General features: G+C 39.9%; 1 protein-coding gene across 2 annotated transcripts in view; it reads right to left on the minus strand.

Annotated features, from left to right (window-relative positions):
• LOC114646166 (potassium voltage-gated channel subfamily C member 1) overlaps positions 1–17,851 on the minus strand; it is a 174,626-nt gene extending 156,775 nt beyond the window's left edge. Inside the window, exon 1 of one of the 2 annotated variants that reach the window (XM_051923201.1) lies at positions 16,134–17,851. In XM_051923201.1, coding sequence (XP_051779161.1) covers positions 16,134–16,706 — 573 coding nt within the window. In that variant the 5' untranslated portion in view covers positions 16,707–17,851. The remainder of the gene's footprint in view (positions 1–16,133) is intronic. The other variant, XM_028794192.2, reaches the window with a different exon arrangement.
• Between the last annotated feature and the right edge of the window lie 1,147 nt (positions 17,852–18,998).

Below are 18,998 nucleotides of genomic sequence, written 5' to 3' on the forward strand. Positions count from 1 at the left end.
AGAACTGGTGACATGTCAGAAAGTTGCTTAGGACAGGTCAGGTTATAGTATTCATTGACCCATCCATCCTGTAAAACTGCTTATTTAGAGCAGCGGGCAGTTGGAGCCCATCCTGGCAATCAATTGGTGCAGGCAGGAACATCCCTAGCACCAGCAATAGCCGTTGCAGGGTGAACACACACAAACACTCACAAACACATACATCAGGGGGTGATTCAGTATTGTCGGGCCACATAACCTGCATGTCTTTGGACTGTGGGAAGACATCAGAACAAACACAGGGACCCATGTGCAAACCTCATACAGGGAGCACCAGGGACGTGACCCCCAGAGTCCTTCTACAAGGCAACAGTGCCACTGCTGCATCACCATCTGCCTAATTAATTGATTATTAACACATTTACATTAACCGAGGTCTTAAAAACTGAGAATAAAATACCCTTAATTTGAGACTATCTTTAGTAACATATGTGCGTCCATATAGGGGGAGCAGGCTGCCCTGGCTACTCCTCAAACTTTGCCAAATGTCAATATTGCCTCAAGTTCACATTCACTGAGTTTTGTTTCCTCTGTTCTTACATAGTTTAAAATTAAAGTAGTTACTCAAAAACATTGTCAAATTAATATGGTTATTAGATCATGAATATTCAAAGTGCCATTTTTAAGGTAATAAATTGTTACTTGTAGGAGGTGACAGGGAGTGGCTGAAAGTGAGCACATGAGCGCATGTTAATGTGGGATGTATGAAGGAACTTGGCCTGAGATCTGGTGTATGAATGGTTTTATAAATTCAGTTTGTTTGGTGCTTACACCATTGTTGATTTTCTAGCATAAGCAAAGTATTATTATGGAATCTAAGAAAGGTTTTATACAGGAGGCCCCTGGAGTTCTGTGCACAGGTTTGGACTCTATGCTAGAAAAATTATAGAAGTGTTAGAAAAAGTCTAGAGAAGAGTAACTAGGCTGATTCCAGGAATGCAATGTATGACTTGTGGAAAAAGATTGAAACAGATTAATCGTTTCAGTTTAAGGAAACAGAATACAGTAAGTGGAATTTAAGGAATTAATAGAGTAGATCTCATCTGTTATTTTAAACAAAATTACAGGAACACACATAAAAAACATATTACAGGTAAATGTTAAAAAATTTTACACGCAGTAAATCATAGACACATGGAATAAATTGTCAACTAGTGGGATTGATAATTGGACTTTAGGGACCTTCAGAACTCAACTCACTGCTGTTTTTGAGAAATTATGTGAATTGGATTAGCAAACGTTGTCAGGCAGAATATCCTGTTCTCATTAAAATGGTTCTAATGTTCTAAACTGATTGTTAAGTCATTCTGGTTACTAGTCAGATGTAACATAGTTACTGTATATTAATATATAGATGGCTGCTTCTTTAGAATCTCATGGTACATATACAGTATATTTTATCAATATAAGATCTCATGACACTGGTTAATCTTTTCAAGTACAATTTATTCAGAAATATACTGTACATGTGTGCTTTTCCTAGAAAGTTTTCTGTTATTGATGCAGCTGCAAGACCTCATATGTACATGGTGAACATACAAGTTATTACTCTAAAGATACCCATTGGCTGTTCTTTTAAGACCTCGTGATAAAGATAAATCTACGAAAAGACTGCATCTACAAAATTTCTTTCTAGAGATGGATTTCTATTCCTTCAAGTTCTTTTGACAATGAGAAATCTATAAAACATTTTTTGCTCATTCATCTTAATTGATATGTTCCTGTTAAGGTGCATAAAATTTCAAAGAAGCCCATAACATCTTCTGTTTTATCTTTCCAGCAAAGGAAGTGCAGTTTCTCCACTATTACTTTTGCACTAATCCTAGCAAGGAGAAGTTCATGTAATCTTTTTGTTTTACATAATAAGAGGTGGGCAGCATGGTGGCACAGTGGCTAGCGCTGCTGCCTCGCAGTTAGGAGACCTGGGTTCACTTCCCGGGTCCTCCCTGCGTAGAGTGTGCATGTTCTCTATGTGTCTGCGTGGGTTTCCTCCGGGTGCTCTGGTTTCCTCCCACAGTCCAAAGATGGCGATTCTAAATTGTCCCTAGTGTGTGCTTGGTGTGTGTGTGGGGGTGTGTGTGCACTTTGTGGTGGGCTGTTGCCCTGCCCAGGGTTTGTTTCCTGCCTAATGCCCTGTGCTGGCTGGGATTGGCTCCAGCAGACCCCCGTGACCCTGTAGATATAGCGGGTTGGATAATGGATTGATGGATAATAAGAGGTTGCTCCATCATATCCACCACAATCTTCTTCATTCAGCCTTAATTTAAAAAATGTGACTTTTACAGAGTGCATCAACTTCAGGAATGTTAGAATTAATTAGGGCACAAAACAAGATAAAGTATCAGACAAGATAATTCAATATTAGTAAATTACAATGAATCGTTTTTAGTAGGGTATAGAAGAAGTTTGACTTGTTGAGGAAGGGTACCATGTGTGATATGCTTGTTATATTATAAAAATTGTTCTGAAAAAGGGGAAGAGAGAAAGGTTCAGCAGCTAGAAATGTTCCAAACTGGAAGACTGCTGCAAAGGGATGATGTTCAATGAAGACTTTGTCAAAAGAAACAAAGTGCACAAAGGATGTGTCTTGGATGTTTACTTCCCCAGCACAAGTTCACTGAAGGTGCTTATTCAAATTTAGGGCCGCAAGTAGTCAGGAACAGAATGCCATTCCATTACTGAGCACACTTTTAGAGACTGTCACACACATTAACACTGGACCCATTTAGAATAGCCAGTTAACCTAAGTTTTATTTTTTTTTTGGAAATCTGTAGATAGTTTATCTGATCAGACAAGGCTGTTGCGTCTGTGTTGTTTCTTTTGGCTCAGTTATGTTTCATCCTGTTGGACCCTGGATGGCTCTCATCGTAATTTCTGAACAATGTTCAAATGTATTCCTTTTCTCAGGGATTGGTGCCAGATACTTGAAGTGCATGGCCTTAGAAGGTCTAAATGATAAACCAAACAAATTAAATTTAAAGGACAAGCCTTATTAGACTGAGTAGAACTGTAGGCCTCTTCCATTTACTTGCTGTGTTTTCAGTGTCTGTAATTTTTCATGAAATATAATAATGATGCAAACATGCATATTGAAAAAAACTGAAGTGTTTATAACAGCAAAAAACAATCCCTGAAAGATAAAAAAAAGAAATTAAATCAGAAACTAGGGACAGGCTGCACAACTTTATGTTGAAAGGAACAATGTGTAAAACCAACTGCTTTAATAAAATGAAAGAGCCAGCTGGCACATTTGCTTCAGATTGGGTGCAGTCTTGCGTTTTGTTATGGCCTCTCAGATTGCTATGGCAACGCAAAGAAGCAAAAGCTGCAGGACTGAAAACAGAGAGTGAATGGAAAAATTGCAGTCTAGTGTGATGTCTGTAGGAGGAATGGGTGGCATGTGATCTATCTTTATGGTGAATTTCTGGAAACAAACATCTTTAAACAGCAGTTAACTTGTAATAAAAATAATCACTTCATTATTATTAAGGCAGTCCTGTCACCACGGAGCTATTGGAAAACTATATCACATACCTCACCATGAAATCTCCTCTGACAGAAAAAAAAGGTTCCAAATTTTGCTGCTTTGGAAAGGTGCACTTTGTTTTGAGAGGTACTAAGGTCTGGCTTTCGTGAATAGTGCACTTTATTTCATCCCAAGCCCCATTACTTCTTCCCAACTGTAAATGATACAGTGCACTTAACTTCATACACGTGTGCTTTCAGGACATGAGGACTATTCTCTGCTGCATTCTGTCTCAGTTTTCCCTTCATAGTATAGCTCCTGCCTTGTGTTTGATGAAAGGAAGCCTAACCCTGTCTCCCCATTCACTCTGACCAGGACCACGCTGGTTTAGAAAAATAAAGGGGGGGTTTCTCATGGACTGCGGTGGGTTGGCACCCTGCCCAGGATTGGTTCCCTGCCTTGTGCCCTGTGTTGGCTGGGATTGGCTCCAGCAGACCCCCATGACCCTGTGTATGGATTCAGCGGGTTGGATAATGGATGGATGGATGGGTTTCTCATGGAACTTTTACTGTAATTAAATTATAATATCTGTGCACTGTATTTCTAACCTTTAATGTGGTTGTTGTCTTGCTTATTGAAGAAACCATTTCTTAATGGCCACCAGCTCCTAAAATTCTACTTATGTTCAGAATCTAAGAAAAAATTAAAGACCGGATTCATATTCCCCATGGCCTGTTTCTTATACATTGCTCCCTCATATAGTGATAATGACCATCTCTAAATAAAGATCACTCCTGAAAGCACCTTAGATACAACAAAGCCTATTGTCCACACCATGCCCACTAATTTTCGACTTAGAAGGATTTTTTAGATTTGTTTTCAATCCTATTTGTGTAAAAATTTATCTGTTTGTTTGGAATGATTACAATAAAATCAATAAAATTAAAAAAAAGAAGCATTTTTTTTAGTGGGGACTCCAGCTAAGCTCAATGACCTCTAATTCTTTGTGATAGGTACTAGTTCCTAAGATTGTTATCTCATTGTCACCAATCTTGCACTCTATGTTTTTCATATTTTATGTAGGATGAATTTCAACTCAAAATTGTCTGTATGTAAGTCCAAATGTTCTTCTGCAGTGCTTTTGTGTACTGTTTGCATGTAAAGCCAAAGTTCACTGACCTACCACTCGTTAAACTCATACAGTTTGATGGATGGATGGGTGAACTTACATCATAAAACTAAAATGTACAAATCCTTTTTCTTCTACTGTGTCTCTCGTATTGCTGTTCATAGAAAGGAATATCAGGACATGAGAATAGCAAATGTCCCAAAGAAGTACTCATGTCTCTCTGTTTATATTGATTTGCAAAACACACTATAATTATCAGCTGACCAAGTATTACTGGAAGTAGCATAGAGAAAAAAATAACAAACAGAGCAGCAAACATGCACACTGTGCACACTAAAATATATTATTACATGTCATCTTGCCAACTAATGATGTTGCCTGGTTTATCAATAACATATGGTCATATTGTTTCCAATCAAGCATATCAAAAAACACTTAAAACACTTTGTTATTAGCCATTAAGTCTGCTTCCTTTTAATTTATCAGTGATTTATTGATTGTGTAATTTATCTTGTTAGTTTGAATTGTAGTTTTGTTTGCTTTCTAAACTACCCTGTAATGATATGCAATGTGAAAGGAATTATATCAAGTATCAATTGATTGATTGATCATTACCATTGGATAAACAGGCATTGAACACAAACCATTCTTTCCTTTGTGCTTCACTATACTATTTGAAGTGCTGGATCCTAACATGGCCCACATGTGGTTTATTGATCTGATGAGATCTAAATACCCAATAGAGCTATTCTTGAAAAGAACCATGTGAGCTTCACAGGCTCATTCAGCACTCCCATTAACACAGCAAAATCGCCACTGTGTTAAAGTAACGCTGAAAAACTGCATATACACCTTAAGTGTTAATTTAACACTGGTGATTTACTGTGTACATCCTTATGTCCTTTACAGCAAATTTCTTCAGGTAAACGTTGACAGGAAACGAAGATGTCGGTAGCTTAATGATTCCAAGTGCCTTTGAAAACTCAATCATCTTGCAGCTCTCTGCTCTCAGAGTCAGCGACGTAACCAACAACTTCTACATGGCATAACATTCAGGTGCATTTGGGGAGTTACTTAACTGACTGGAGTGTTTTAAATGTTTTTAGTTATTTCTTCAAAAATCAGTAATCATGTTTGCTTAATGAATATTTTGGCACCAATAAATTATATTCAAAAATAGCAGTGGTAACAAAATGTAATTTTGGCTTTTTCACAGTATTTTACAGTATTGAGTAGCTAAAAGGTAATCCGAATATAGAGAGCAGATTCCATTTCAAGTGATATAAAAATGGCATTGACTGATGTGCTACAGTTACTTGTTGGTTGTGAAGGGTCGATGGCTAATTGTACAGTATGTCAAACTTCTTAGTAATAGCATTTTTGAAAGACATACTCAATGAACATTTAAAATCTCCAGGTAAAATTGCTCATTGCTTCTGACCGTGATGGAGAGCAGGTCTGGCGCTTTGCTGACAAATTATATTGTGAGGGAAAAAGTGAATTGTTATAATGTGCAGATAATGCATATTTGTTCACTCTGTGCTAGCAAAGTGATGTTTGTATAATTAATTTCTGCTTACATTTTTTGTTTACTTTTATGATTAAGATATCTCAAGCAGCTTGCTTATGCATGCCTCTTCCAACACTTAGCTAACTTGTGTTATGGATCATTTTGGCCTTCAGGGAAGGCTGTTGACTAGTAAAAGAGGAAAAAAGACAAACTACAGTGCATCCGGAAAGTATTCACAGCGCATCACTTTTTCCACATTTTGTTATGTTACAGCCTTATTCCAAAATGGATTAAATTCATTTTTTTCCTCAGAATTCTACACACAACACCCCATAATGACAACGTGAAAAAAGTTTACTTGAGGTTTTTGCAAATTTATTAAAAATAAAAAAATTGAGAAAGCACATGTACATAAGTATTCACAGCCTTTGCCGTGAAGCTCAAAATTGAGCTCAGGTGCATCCTGTTTCCCCTGATCATCCTTGAGATGTTTCTGCTGCTTAATTGGAGCCCACCTGTGGTAAATTAAGTTGACTGGACATGATTTGGAAAGGCACACACCTGTCTATATAAGGTCCCACAGTTGACAGTTCATGTCAGAGCACAAACCAAGCATGAAGTCAAAGGAATTGTCTGTAGACCTCCGAGACAGGATTGTCTCAAGGCACAAACCTGGGGAAGGTTACAGAAAACTTTCTGCTGCTTTGAAGGTCCCAATGAGCACAGTGAGCTCCATCATCTGTAAGTGGAAGAAGTTCGAAACCACCAGGACTCTCCCTAGAGCTGGCTGGCCATCTAAACTGAGCGATCGGGGGAGAAGGGCCTTAGTCAGGGAGGTGACCAAGAACGCGATGGTCACTCTGTCAGAGCTCCAGAGGTCCTCTGTGGAGAGAGGACAACCTTCCAGAAGGACAACCATCTCTGCAGCAATCCACCAATCAGGTCTTTATGGTAGAGTGGCCAGACGGAAGCCACAAAGGCACATGGCAGGATGCCTGGAGTTTGCCAAAAGGCACCTGAAGGACTCTCAGAGCAATGAGAAAGAAAATTCTCTGGTCTGATGAGACAAAGATTGAACTCTTTGGTGTGAACGCCAGGCATCATGTTTGGAGGAAACCTGGCACCATCCCTACAGTGAAGCATGGTGGTGGCAGCATCATGCTGTGGGGATGTTTTTCAGCGGCAGGAACTGGGATACTAGTCAGGATAAAGGGAAAGATGACTGCAGCAATGTACAGAGACATCCTGGATGAAAACCTGCTCCACAGCACTCTTGACCTCAGACTGCGGCGACGGTTCATCTTTCAGCAGGACAACGACCCTAAGCACACAGCCAAGATATCAAAGGAGTGGCTTCAGGACAACTCTGTGAATGTCCTTGAGTGGCCCAGCCAGAGCCCAGACTTGAATCCGATTGAACATCTCTAGAGAGATCTTAAAATGGCTGTGCACCGACGCTTCCTATCCAACCTGATGGAGCTTGAGAGGTGCTGCAAAGAGGAATGGGCGAAACTGGCCAAGGATAGGTGTGCCAAGCTTGTGGCATCATATTAAAAAAGACTTGAGGCTGTAATTGCTGCCAAAGGTGAATCGACAAAGTATTGAGCAAAGGCTGTGAATACTTATGTACATGTGATTTCTTAGTTTTTTTATTTTTAATAAATTTGCAAAAACCTCAAGTAAACTTTTTTCACGTTGTCATTATGGGGTGTTGTGTGTAGAATTGTGAGAAAAAAATGAACTGAATCCATTTTGGAATAAGGCTGTAACATAACAAAATGTGGAAAAAGTGATGCGCTGTGAATACTTTCCAGATGCACTGTAGTTGAAGTAACTTCTCTCAAGGAAGATCTGTCAACAAATCTGTAAACGAAGTCAACACAGAACATTTCTGCCAATGCTGTTCAACGGGAAGCTCTGAAATTTCAAAATGTATACAGCGAACACTATCCAATATATCTCAATAAAAAATATCTCAATAAAAATGAAACTTTCCCAACATGTTTCCTAGAAGAACAAGTATGCCAGATTTCAACAAAATCAGTCCACTGGGACCCCGAGCTGTTTCAGCCAGACAGACACGTGGACAGGCAGACCAACATGACAATTGCAGTAGGCGCTCATCACATTTTATGCAAACAGACCTAAAAAAGCTGAGATTTAATTGTATGAGTTGAGCTGCCAGTGTGAGATGGAACTGTCAGTGAATCAATTGAGGTTGCCTGATTTAAATTCTATGTTTGAAATGTAAGAATCACCTACACATTATATGTTTGAATGGTCCCTTTTTGAAAGGTTCTGGCTAGGAAATTACTGTCTGCCAACAGTATTGACAAATTGATTATTAATTACCTTTTAACATTTGTCTGATATAAGCTACTTTATCACTCTGTATTTTGTACTGCACAAGACACTGTGTGACCCAGTAGTGAAAGGATGACTACCTGTGTTTCACTAATCCATTTCACTTCACTGTTTTGGAGCCATTTAAAGGAGTGACTGGCTGACAAGTAATTGCAAAGTACAGGTTCACAAACCAGGCTGACACAGGACAGAGAAAATGCATTCAAGAGAACCACACTGGAAAAATTAGGTTAGTGCCAGTTTGGTAAGGGGTTGCTGTGGGAGGAGACCCCATTATATATGGTGCCCTTGTAGGGCAATGGGAAGATAAACCACAGCAGAAGAGAAAGTTAAGCACCAGATGTAATGTTCCCCAGGAGACAAATGGGCAAATAGCCCAACAGTCTGTTTAGAGTGAGAAGACTGGCAAGAGGTTGCAAGAACTCCTGATATTTTGATGGTGCAGACGGATGCCTGTTTAAGAAGGTAAAGGTCAATGTTTCTCTTTAGAGTGTAGATAGGTGCTGTGGGGGTCTGACTGGAGGTTAAAGGATACCCTTGTGACTAGAAAGTGCTCAATTCATAGTGGAAATGGTGGAATCATTTTCTTCCATTACGTAAGTGGGCAGCTAGGGAGATCCAGTTCTTTAAGCTCTACTGAGGCATAACGATGTGATTACACCCAGAAGTACAAGGGTTATTTGAGTATTATGTAACCTAAAAAGAGTCACCATTATCAATGCAAGAGATTCTGGTGGTTGGCCATAAAGGACACCTGTGAGTAATAGATTAGGGTTTGAGAAAAATATATGTGGCAAAAGCTTGTGAGAGAGACAGACAGAGAGACATAGGAAGTGAGAAAGAGTACGTAGTAGGTGGGTAAGTGGGGAAGCCACCCCACCCTAAAGGTAAGGGTTTAAGACCAGTTCAGGACAAACCAGCTAAACAGCAGTGGTTTTGTGTTGTTATTTCTTGGTATTGTGTTGTCACTTGTGTCCTTTTTTTAATAATCAAGCATTTTTTGCTATTTTTTCTTCTTAACGTCATTTTGTTTGTGGAGAGATGCCATCTTTTGTTACATCATCATGGGACCCATTGACAGAAAGGTTTAAAATCAGAAAATTACCATTGTGGCTATGTATTCTCTGCTTTGCTAAGTGTAAGGGGTACTTGCTGCCATCTCTCCTTGTAAAGAGGTACTGTGATTTTGTGGTTGGAAATTTTTAAGGTACTCCCTCCTGTCTAAGCCAAGTCACCTTAATGCCACTTATGTTTCAGACACGTGACGGCAAGGCAGCTAGCACTGGCCCTATATTTATAAATGATATTACGCTGAAAGTCATAGCTAGTGAAGAATTCCTAACATACTAATTAAAGTAAAATGCAATGTAGATATTACACAAGGAGAACAGGGCAAGACTTTAAATCAAAAGTGCATAGACCCACTGAGGCAGCTTTATCATTGTGGAGGAGCACCACTTTATTCTTTCTGAAAGAAAGAAAGAAAGAAAGAAAGAAAGAAAGAAAGAAAGAAAGAAAGAAAGAAAGAAAGAAAGAAAGAAAGATCAGTGAAGCATCTTCCCATGTTCTCTAGCGAAAGCCCAGAAGGGACTGCTGTCTGATCCAACTTAAATCAGCTGCTCTCCTTTCTTTAATTGTGACAATGCACTTGGGAAGTGCAGTGGAAAATATGCTATTTTTTTTTTCTTTCTAGATCTGCAATGCTCTGCCTAATCACGAGACTGTTGACCTTGTCTTATTCTGTACGACCAAACAGACCTTAAACAAAACCAGTGACCTGCTTACCCTTCATATTCATTCCTAGAATTAGCAGCTTATCACTGTTTTTACCATTTTGCAGCTTTGGAATGACACATATTTCCCAAAACCTTAAAAAAAGACACACATTTCCAACACCTTCTGTTGGAAAAAGCATTAATTAGTTCTCTTTTAGCTCCAGTCTAGTTTCCATGGAAACCTGTATCAAGACCCAGAGCGAAATAAAAGAGAATGGGATGCTGCCAAAGATGCCTTACTATGTCAGCCAGCATCAGCACCACACGAGAAGTTCTCGTTTTTATTTTTATTTTTACTAAAATTTGAATTGTAGCATCTAAATAATTCAAGCAGTGTGTGTGTTTGAAGCTAATTTGAAATTACAAGTGAAAAGATCAGCTGAATATTCAGTATGCTCTTAATGGATTCTTCTGTGTTCTGATTGGCTGTTTTTTTCTGACAAGATGCTTCTATCCTTCTGAATACTGATAATTGCAGTGTTTTGTGGGCTTATGATAAGAGACTATATCCCGAGGAAAAAACAGTGGGGAAAAGGGATTAGAGAACCAGAGCAGAAATACAAAACATGCAGTTTGGAAATGGTAAAGAATAAGAAAAGGAAATGTATACATGCAAAATAAATAGGACTGTACAATAGCAGCCATAAGTGGCTTCTGCAGGTTTCTTTCATCTCTTTCTGAAATGTCTTTTCAAAAATGTCGAAATGCTAGACCTCTCACGACATCATTTGTTTCACAGTTACCCAAAGGACATTTCAAAATGTTTGGGCGTCATCACTAACCCATTCGAGAAAGTCCCTGCGCTTTACCCACCTGTAACTGGGGACCAATAACGCCAAATACATAGTGTTGAGATTTTCACCTGCGGAACTGCGAAGATTGCAATTTTAGGTGTGCAAGATCGCCACGCCCCACATATACATACAGTATATTCGATTTCTGCCTTATTTTATTTATGGCAGTCAGCTTCCCCAAAACGGTCATTACGGCATCAACTGATGCTAATTCATTGATTGTTCTCTTTATCATTTGCGACAGCGAATGACCCAATCTAAAATAAACGTCGAAATGGTCTTTTAACTTTACATTTATCGCAGATACAGAGAAGTTGAGCGCGTCGGTGATGTGGGGTGCCGAGGCGCTACAGTGCGTGAGGCTGTGTGCGCGCATGGAGGCTTTATGCAACGCGGCCGAATTTCTATTCATTTTCGACACAGATGGATCCCCTAAGGCGTAACCTCTCATCCGCTAGTCATTTGCCATGTACATGTAACCTTATTATATTTTACAAACCATGCATCAACAATCGGTGGCACATATAAAATTCCCCGTGCGTTTGGTGTGCGTAAAAACGCAGACGCTCCCCGCGCTCTTCCACCCCGCCCCTCGAAACGCTTCCCGACCGCGCAAATGCATTTTAGCTTCAAGAGTTTCAACCTTGAGGAAGGAGTTCACCTCTGCGGCGCTAGTTAAAATTCAGTCCACGTCCCTCCGGGGACAGCTGTCATTGGTCATATTTCCAGGCACCTCTGTCTCCACCCGCTGCACACTCCTACAACGCAATTACATTATTAAACTTCTCCAAACGCCGTACAGGCTATGGAATGATTTTTGAAAACATCTTTGCCCTTGAAACGTTACAGCGAACATCCGTTGAACTTTAAAGACAGTGCCAAGCTTCTTTACAGTCCTTGATCGGACAAACAGGGCGGAGTGTGCACAAAGTTTAGGATAAACTAAATCTAATTGACATCATCTATAATGTCTAATGTTGCATCCGCTTACCGTGTTAGACAGACAGACAGACAGACAGACAGACAGACAGACAGACAGATAGATAGATAGATAGATAGATAGATAGATAGATAGATAGATAGATAGATAGATAGATAGATAGATAGATTATAATAGTACCTTGTTTGAAGGTCACACTTTCCCTTATTTTGTTTAAGTAACTTGTTTTGCACTACAGTAAACAAAGTAACATATATATATATATATATATATATATATATATATATATATATAATATATATATATATATATATAATATATACATACAGTATGTAACTTATAATGGTTACGTCATTTTTGTTACTCTCAGAAAGATCTACATAAGTGCATTAACATGTTCAAGACAAATGGATATGATGACCCACAGAAATAATATAAGTTTGTAAAGAGGATCTATATGAATTAATATTTATAGAATATGCATTATTCGTTCTCGTCTGTATGAAAATAGCTTAGTTGCTATCAGTTGCTAACAGTTGCTATCTGTTTGTACTAAGCAGGTCAACAGATTGGCCATATGTGATTTAAAACGTTTGAATAATATTTTGTCTCTAAATGCATTTATCCTGCTTCTCTTTTTATGCCTATGGTTTTATGAGTATGTTTCAGAGTTACAGAGGATGTAAACCTACATCAGCTAAACGTTGTGACTGGAAATCCACATTCCACTGCTATTGATCTGTTCCCTCCGTGAGGTTATATACCTGTTCATTTTTAAAGATTGCATATCAGGATTGAAGGTTTCTCCCACAGATTTGAAGCAACCATAAAACTCATCTGAAGACAACAGCAAAATATCCATTGATAAATAAGACCCGATTGAGTATTCCTCCGTTTGTGGTCACTGTGTTTGTATGGCCGAGATTAAAATGTCAGGTTTTCTTGTACTGTTGGTTGGTGTATTGTATTTATTTCCAGTTGGCCTGGACTTCAAGGTTTATCTAATTAAAGTACATTTCAGCATTTAAAAATCCTCGAAACTGATTATGGGGACTCCTGGCTGCCCTAGTTTACCTTCTTAGTCAATTATAGGATGTTAAATGTTTTGCGTCTGACCTACTTTTAGTGGTGTCACAGAGACTTTAATAAGAAATTCAACGCTAATGTACTCTGCAAATATTTGGAAAAACTGTTCCCTGCTGACAGCTCGCAAATGTTTTAAAGGGGGGAAGTGAAATCTCCAATAAACTCATTTAAATTACACTTTTCAAAGTACAAATATGTAAAAGAGTTCAAATATTATCTACAATTTTAAAAATTATCTCACCTGTCCGCTATATGAGAGTTGTGATCTATTTTAAAATCCCATTCTTTCTGATCACTTGATCAGATGTTTATATCTAAAATCGTTTTTTTCTCAAATCTCACGACTGTCATGTCAATCAAACGCGAAGTGCACAGGTTTTTCGTGTTCTGCCCAAATTTAAGTGGATATCGGTGCTAGGGGGCGCTATATTGCCGTTTTCATTTCATTTGTAACTAGACTGGAGTAAAGACTGGTACACTGCAACGGAAATGCCAATGACCTGACAGAGTGAAAGGCATAATAAAACTGTCAGCCATAAATTCTTCCAAACGAACAAAGTGAAAGCACAGACGGAGTTTTTTTTTTTTTAACCGTATTGTTAATCTGTACCGAGTTATTTGTTATTTATTGAAACGGAGTGTCATATCTTTAATGATTAGATTACTCACAGTAAGTTTTTTTCTGTTTAGGTTAAACCCCAGACGTGACCTTCTCAGCCCCGCTTTGAAACTCTTCTTCCTTATGTACGGTAGAAGGGCGGCCAGAATCCATCAAGGTTTTGGTAAGCATTGCGCTCTTTTGGCATAATAAACATTACTTCAGTAAAATCTGGGAACAGATTTATCCACAGTAAATTTTGTTGTCCATTTAAAAAATATTTATGGTACTACTGGAACATGCATATTTAGTCAGACGTGTTTAGGTTGACAGCGCTTGTAGGCGAGTGAAGAGCTTCGAGGAAGGGGATATCTTGTTTGCCACCTTGCATGAGAGGTGATAGGCAGCACACTGTAGAGGCTAAGAATGCCACCCTTTAAAGCTTTGGATTTTTTTTTTAATACATGACTCTAATTAAATACGATGCCGCATCTTTTCTCATTAGACTTGAAAGATACGAACCCTGGTTAATTTTAATTAGAAACGTGCTACGTGATAACGATTTTGTACTATAAACTCCGAGGCGGCTTGGATGGAGTGAACTCACATAAAATCGCCAATTCTTTAAATGTTGTCTTGTCGATCGCTTTGAACGTGCGCAGTAAATTTTCCTCGTTTTCTTTCAGCTAAATTGTAAGATGCAACGATCAGATGTATTTATAGTGCTCTTACTGTAAATCAATTATGTTATGAACGACCTTTTTGTTTACCCACACTGCGTGTCTGTTGGGAGCTTCATTGTGCCCCACAAGCAAGTAAATGGGCAAGAATACAAGATTATGTGACAGGGCGCGTGCACGACGCTCCGCCAGCAGGCCAACTTGGCATCGCCGATGAATGGCTATACGCATGATTATACAGAACCAAGGCAAAGACCTTAAAAAGCGGGAATATTCATCACAGAAGACATTTCAACCTACATTGGCAGCGTGAACCCAACTGGTCAATTCTTGTGTCCCATGATTAACACCAAATAGCCACAATTCACCGTGTACAAATAGCACGTATATTTATTTTACACCATAGAGCGACATGAACAACTGCGTATCGCAACTGCCAGTCCTCACGTAATCTATTAATTTGCAGTTTTGTATGCAAAACATATCGCTGTGACACGTAACGAATCAAGATTACTATGTGGTAAACAATATTTTACCCAGTAGTTTATATGTCACCCGTATAAATGGACATTATATTTAGACTTTTCGTATTTCTAGCTGAGCATTCCATATCATCTTTATAAGTGTACTTTTTTCAAGAGGACAGTGTAAAATTTGTAAGTAAGGCACCATTTTAATATTGCAATCTGATCGTTTGCATTGAAACGGCTGTTACGCTGATTGTGACTAATAATACGAGTCGATGGAAAAATCGGTCGGAATTTCGGAAATGCGACATCAAAATAAAAATGACTGTGGAAATCAGATGAGCAATTCTGTACAGGAAATATCCGTTTATATCACTGTAAAAGCTTCCTGAAGCACGTCAAATGTCTATATTTTGTTTAACTCGTTTTCTGTAGAAATCTGGCGCTTTCTGAAAAAGCTCTCCAAATGGCTAGCTGTTGCACTCGAAGAGGCGGAGGAAGAATTTGCTTTGCTTCATTTATTTTTTTAAATCAGTAAACGTCAGGAATAAAGTGCAATTAACTACCACATTAAAGAATATAACTCTTTTCTTATTATAGTTTTTGTGACCTGGCTGATAGCAAATTATTCAGTCACGAGCAGGTTTAAAATTGGAAGGGGGCGTTGCTTACTGTGAAATAAATGCCACTTTCCTCAGTGGCCTCTTTTATAGATTAAAAGAACACGCTTAAGAGGCAGAGATCATCAGACTGGAAGCCCCTTGAGGGTGTGTTTAAATGGGGGCTGGGACATGCGATTGCAGGGGTTCAGTTATATATATAGTGTGAAGAAACTGTGCAGCCTATCCTTGTTAATTCAATATCGTTTCAAGGTTAAAGATCACAGTTCAGTGACCTTACCACGATGCAACAATAATGCTGAAACCAGATGCTTGAAAAAGTAATGCCATAGCATACTAACATTTTACTGTGCTTTACGCTCAATAGAAAATGAGCCCTGCAGAGCTGCCGAATGGCAAGCCAGATTGAATGCCATGACCTCCAGGGATTGCATAGTAATAGATCAATAAATGGACCCTCAATCTGATTTCTTGACTATCATCCACGCCGAAAAGGGATGCGCTCCAACGCTCATCCAGTGGAAATCTTCACATAGAACACCCCCCCCCCCCCCCCCCCCCCCCCCCCCCCATGTCACTTTGCCAATGTGATCATGCTTATGCAAAGTTGCATACTATATTCACACGCAGTAACAGTGATATTGAATAAATTGCTTTTCCTTACCCTTGCATATTTAGAAGAATATGGATCTTCGAATAGTGCCCAAACGCGCCGTTGCCAGCGCCGCCACAACCCCCCAGATTTAGCATCGGGGGAGTCCCCCAATGCCAGTCTTTTGGTCATTTCCAGCTCATCTTCGCCGTCACCTGAATCCCCCATGCCATCTCCATCGGCACCATCCTTGCTCCCCAAATCCACAGGCCCTCCGCCGAAACTATCCAGAGCTTCTTCTGCGTCCCGATGCTGTCTATAGGTCATCCAGCAACAAGGTTCCACATCGGTCTCGTCAATGCCCCAAAAGGCAAGTTCTTCTTCATACAGTGGACCGCAAACGTCCGCCGGGCAGTGTAGCTTGCCGGTCCTGTAGTAGTTGAGTATGTGCGCAAAAACGCCTGGGTGGCGGTCGAAGAAGAACTCGTCAATCCGAGGATCATAGTCGAAATGGCTGTGGGCGTCAGGCTCTGCCAGCCAGGCTAAACGTGTGCCGGGCAAGGTGCGCAGGGTGCTGCGGTAAGTCTGATGTCTGGTTCCTCCCACGTTTATCACAATGCGATCGCTTTCGTCGCCCTGGCCCATCTCGTCTCTTAGGCATGTCGTGGACGAGTTTCAGGCATTAAAAAACTAACGCGGCAAGAGAACAAGGAGAAGGAAACACATCCAGAGCGCACATGAGGAACAGAGGAGAAAACAAACAAAACGATTAACAAAAAGCGAGGCCTGTCAGTTTCCAGGAGTCCAGTACCTGAAGGACACAAGATAGATAAATCGTCTTTCCTCTTCTAGCACTTCATATGAAAGTACTCGGAGAAAGGTGGAGGCAGCCTGTGGCCTTTGAGGGGACAATGCCCCTCCCCCACCAAAGTAATGTGTTAGATTGGTAAAAGCACAATTTTTCCTGGACAAATTAAAAAAAAAACAAAAAAAAACAGAGAGCCAGTGTCTGGCACCGTACACCCAGACTCGCGTTCGCCAGAGCTCTTTCAAAGATTTGGTGACATTCAACGCAAGGTGACAAGAAGGGTGCTGAACGGACAGCGCCTGTCTCTGAGACGCTGAGGATTAACAGCTCGCCTCCCCTCCTCACATCCTCGCAATTCTGCTTTTACTTCTGCCCCTCGCTCTTTTGTGAGTAAGTCACCTGTATCCTATGTGTCCTCCTCGCTTATGTGGCTCTCTGAGTCTACCGAAGCAGAAACGGTGCCAGCAGGAACAACAGTAAATCCGTCTACAAGAGGATTTTCGGCGCTGATCCGTACGTTACTTTCTTCTTGATGTTTGCGAAATCGATACCCTTTTTTGTGCTGTGTGATACTAAGAGCAACATTTCACAGAATAGTCAAACAGTTTTTTCAGTGATTGTGCGCATGAGGACTCGATCATATTGTTCGGCCTTGAAGCTGCTCTTCTTTTGCGTTTCTTTTTTTTAATATAGTGCGAAATTTACCAAAATAAAACGACTGTTTCTTTATATTAACCTTCCAATATCATTGTCTTTTAAAACCAGTCTTCCCGTGTTTCATTACAGCGCGGAATGCACAAGCAGTTGTTTTTCGTAGACGAATCAAAGCGCCAATTATTTATTATTATGCAAATTTTAGATGTCAGTACACAGGGAAACATGTTCTTGTTTAAAGGTATCCTGCTTCTTCCGACAACCTGCTAGATGGATGCTGCGCGCTGTGCTCTACTCTGTGTTGCTCAGTCCTGCTGCACCGACTCCAGACTCACACCAGTGCGCGTGCGCAGGAGGAGCGGGCATGAGCAGCAAAAAACGGGGTGTGAGCGATCAACCACTTGGTCCTAACACCCTGGCAACGGGCACCTCACCTTGAATACCAGCTTTTCACCTTCACGGCTGGCATCCCATAGTTAAGAGATGTTTATGCTTGCCTTGCATCTTTAATGAAATTTATCGTTTTAATCTATAAGGTCTGTCATTCGTTCGGCAGTCTTTCCATCCATTTTCAAACACCAGCTGTTTCTATTAGAAGGTCGCAGGGAACGAGAGCCAAGGCCGCCAGTTATGAAACAAAAAATGGACCCGAGTATTCTTGGAAATGCAACCCCTGTACGATACATTCATATTCATGCATACTTATATCTTGCCATACATCTTTTAAATTCTTAAATGATATTCATAGGACGGCAAAAACTGTGACGCAGTAACCAAGGTCGTTGGACTGGAAACCACAACCTTACCAATTCAGTCACTATTACTAGCACATCAAATAATGCATGTCAGTTGGGCCGACGTACTTCATTTATATGAAGTTTTTGTTCTAAATCCGAATAACGCTTTGGGAGTGGGAGATTAAAAGACTTTTTTTGAAGTCCACAAAGCATTAGCCAATCCTGGATAGGTCACCAATTAAACTTAAGGACAGTTAAGGGATGCCAGTTAACCCGCGCTGCATGCGTCAGGAGTAATGGAGGAAACTTTAAGCAGCAAGAGGAAATATCACATAGACATTAGGAGAACGTGTAAACTCCACAGAGATTGCATTGTGAGACAGCAGAGCTAACAATGGCCCTACCATAGAACATAAGAACATTAGAAAAGTTTAGACAAGAACAGGCCATACAGCCCATCAAAGCTCTCAGATCCCATCCACATAAATATTCCAAAATAACATTAAGTCGAGTTTTGAAGGTCCTCATACTGTCTACCGCACTACTTGGTAACATATCCCATGTGTCTGTGGTTCTCTGTGTGAAGAAACTTCCTAATGTTTGGAAGAAGTTTACCTTTTACAAGTTTGCAACTCTGTCACAACCATGTTCTCTGAGCTTTTTCTAGTGCTTCTATGTCTTTTTGTAGCCTGGAGACCAAAACTGCACCCCGACTCCAGAATTATAAAGCTTAAGCAT

Source organism: Erpetoichthys calabaricus, chromosome 2 (assembly GCF_900747795.2).
Source record: "Erpetoichthys calabaricus chromosome 2, fErpCal1.3, whole genome shotgun sequence".
NCBI lineage: Eukaryota > Metazoa > Chordata > Cladistia > Polypteriformes > Polypteridae > Erpetoichthys > Erpetoichthys calabaricus.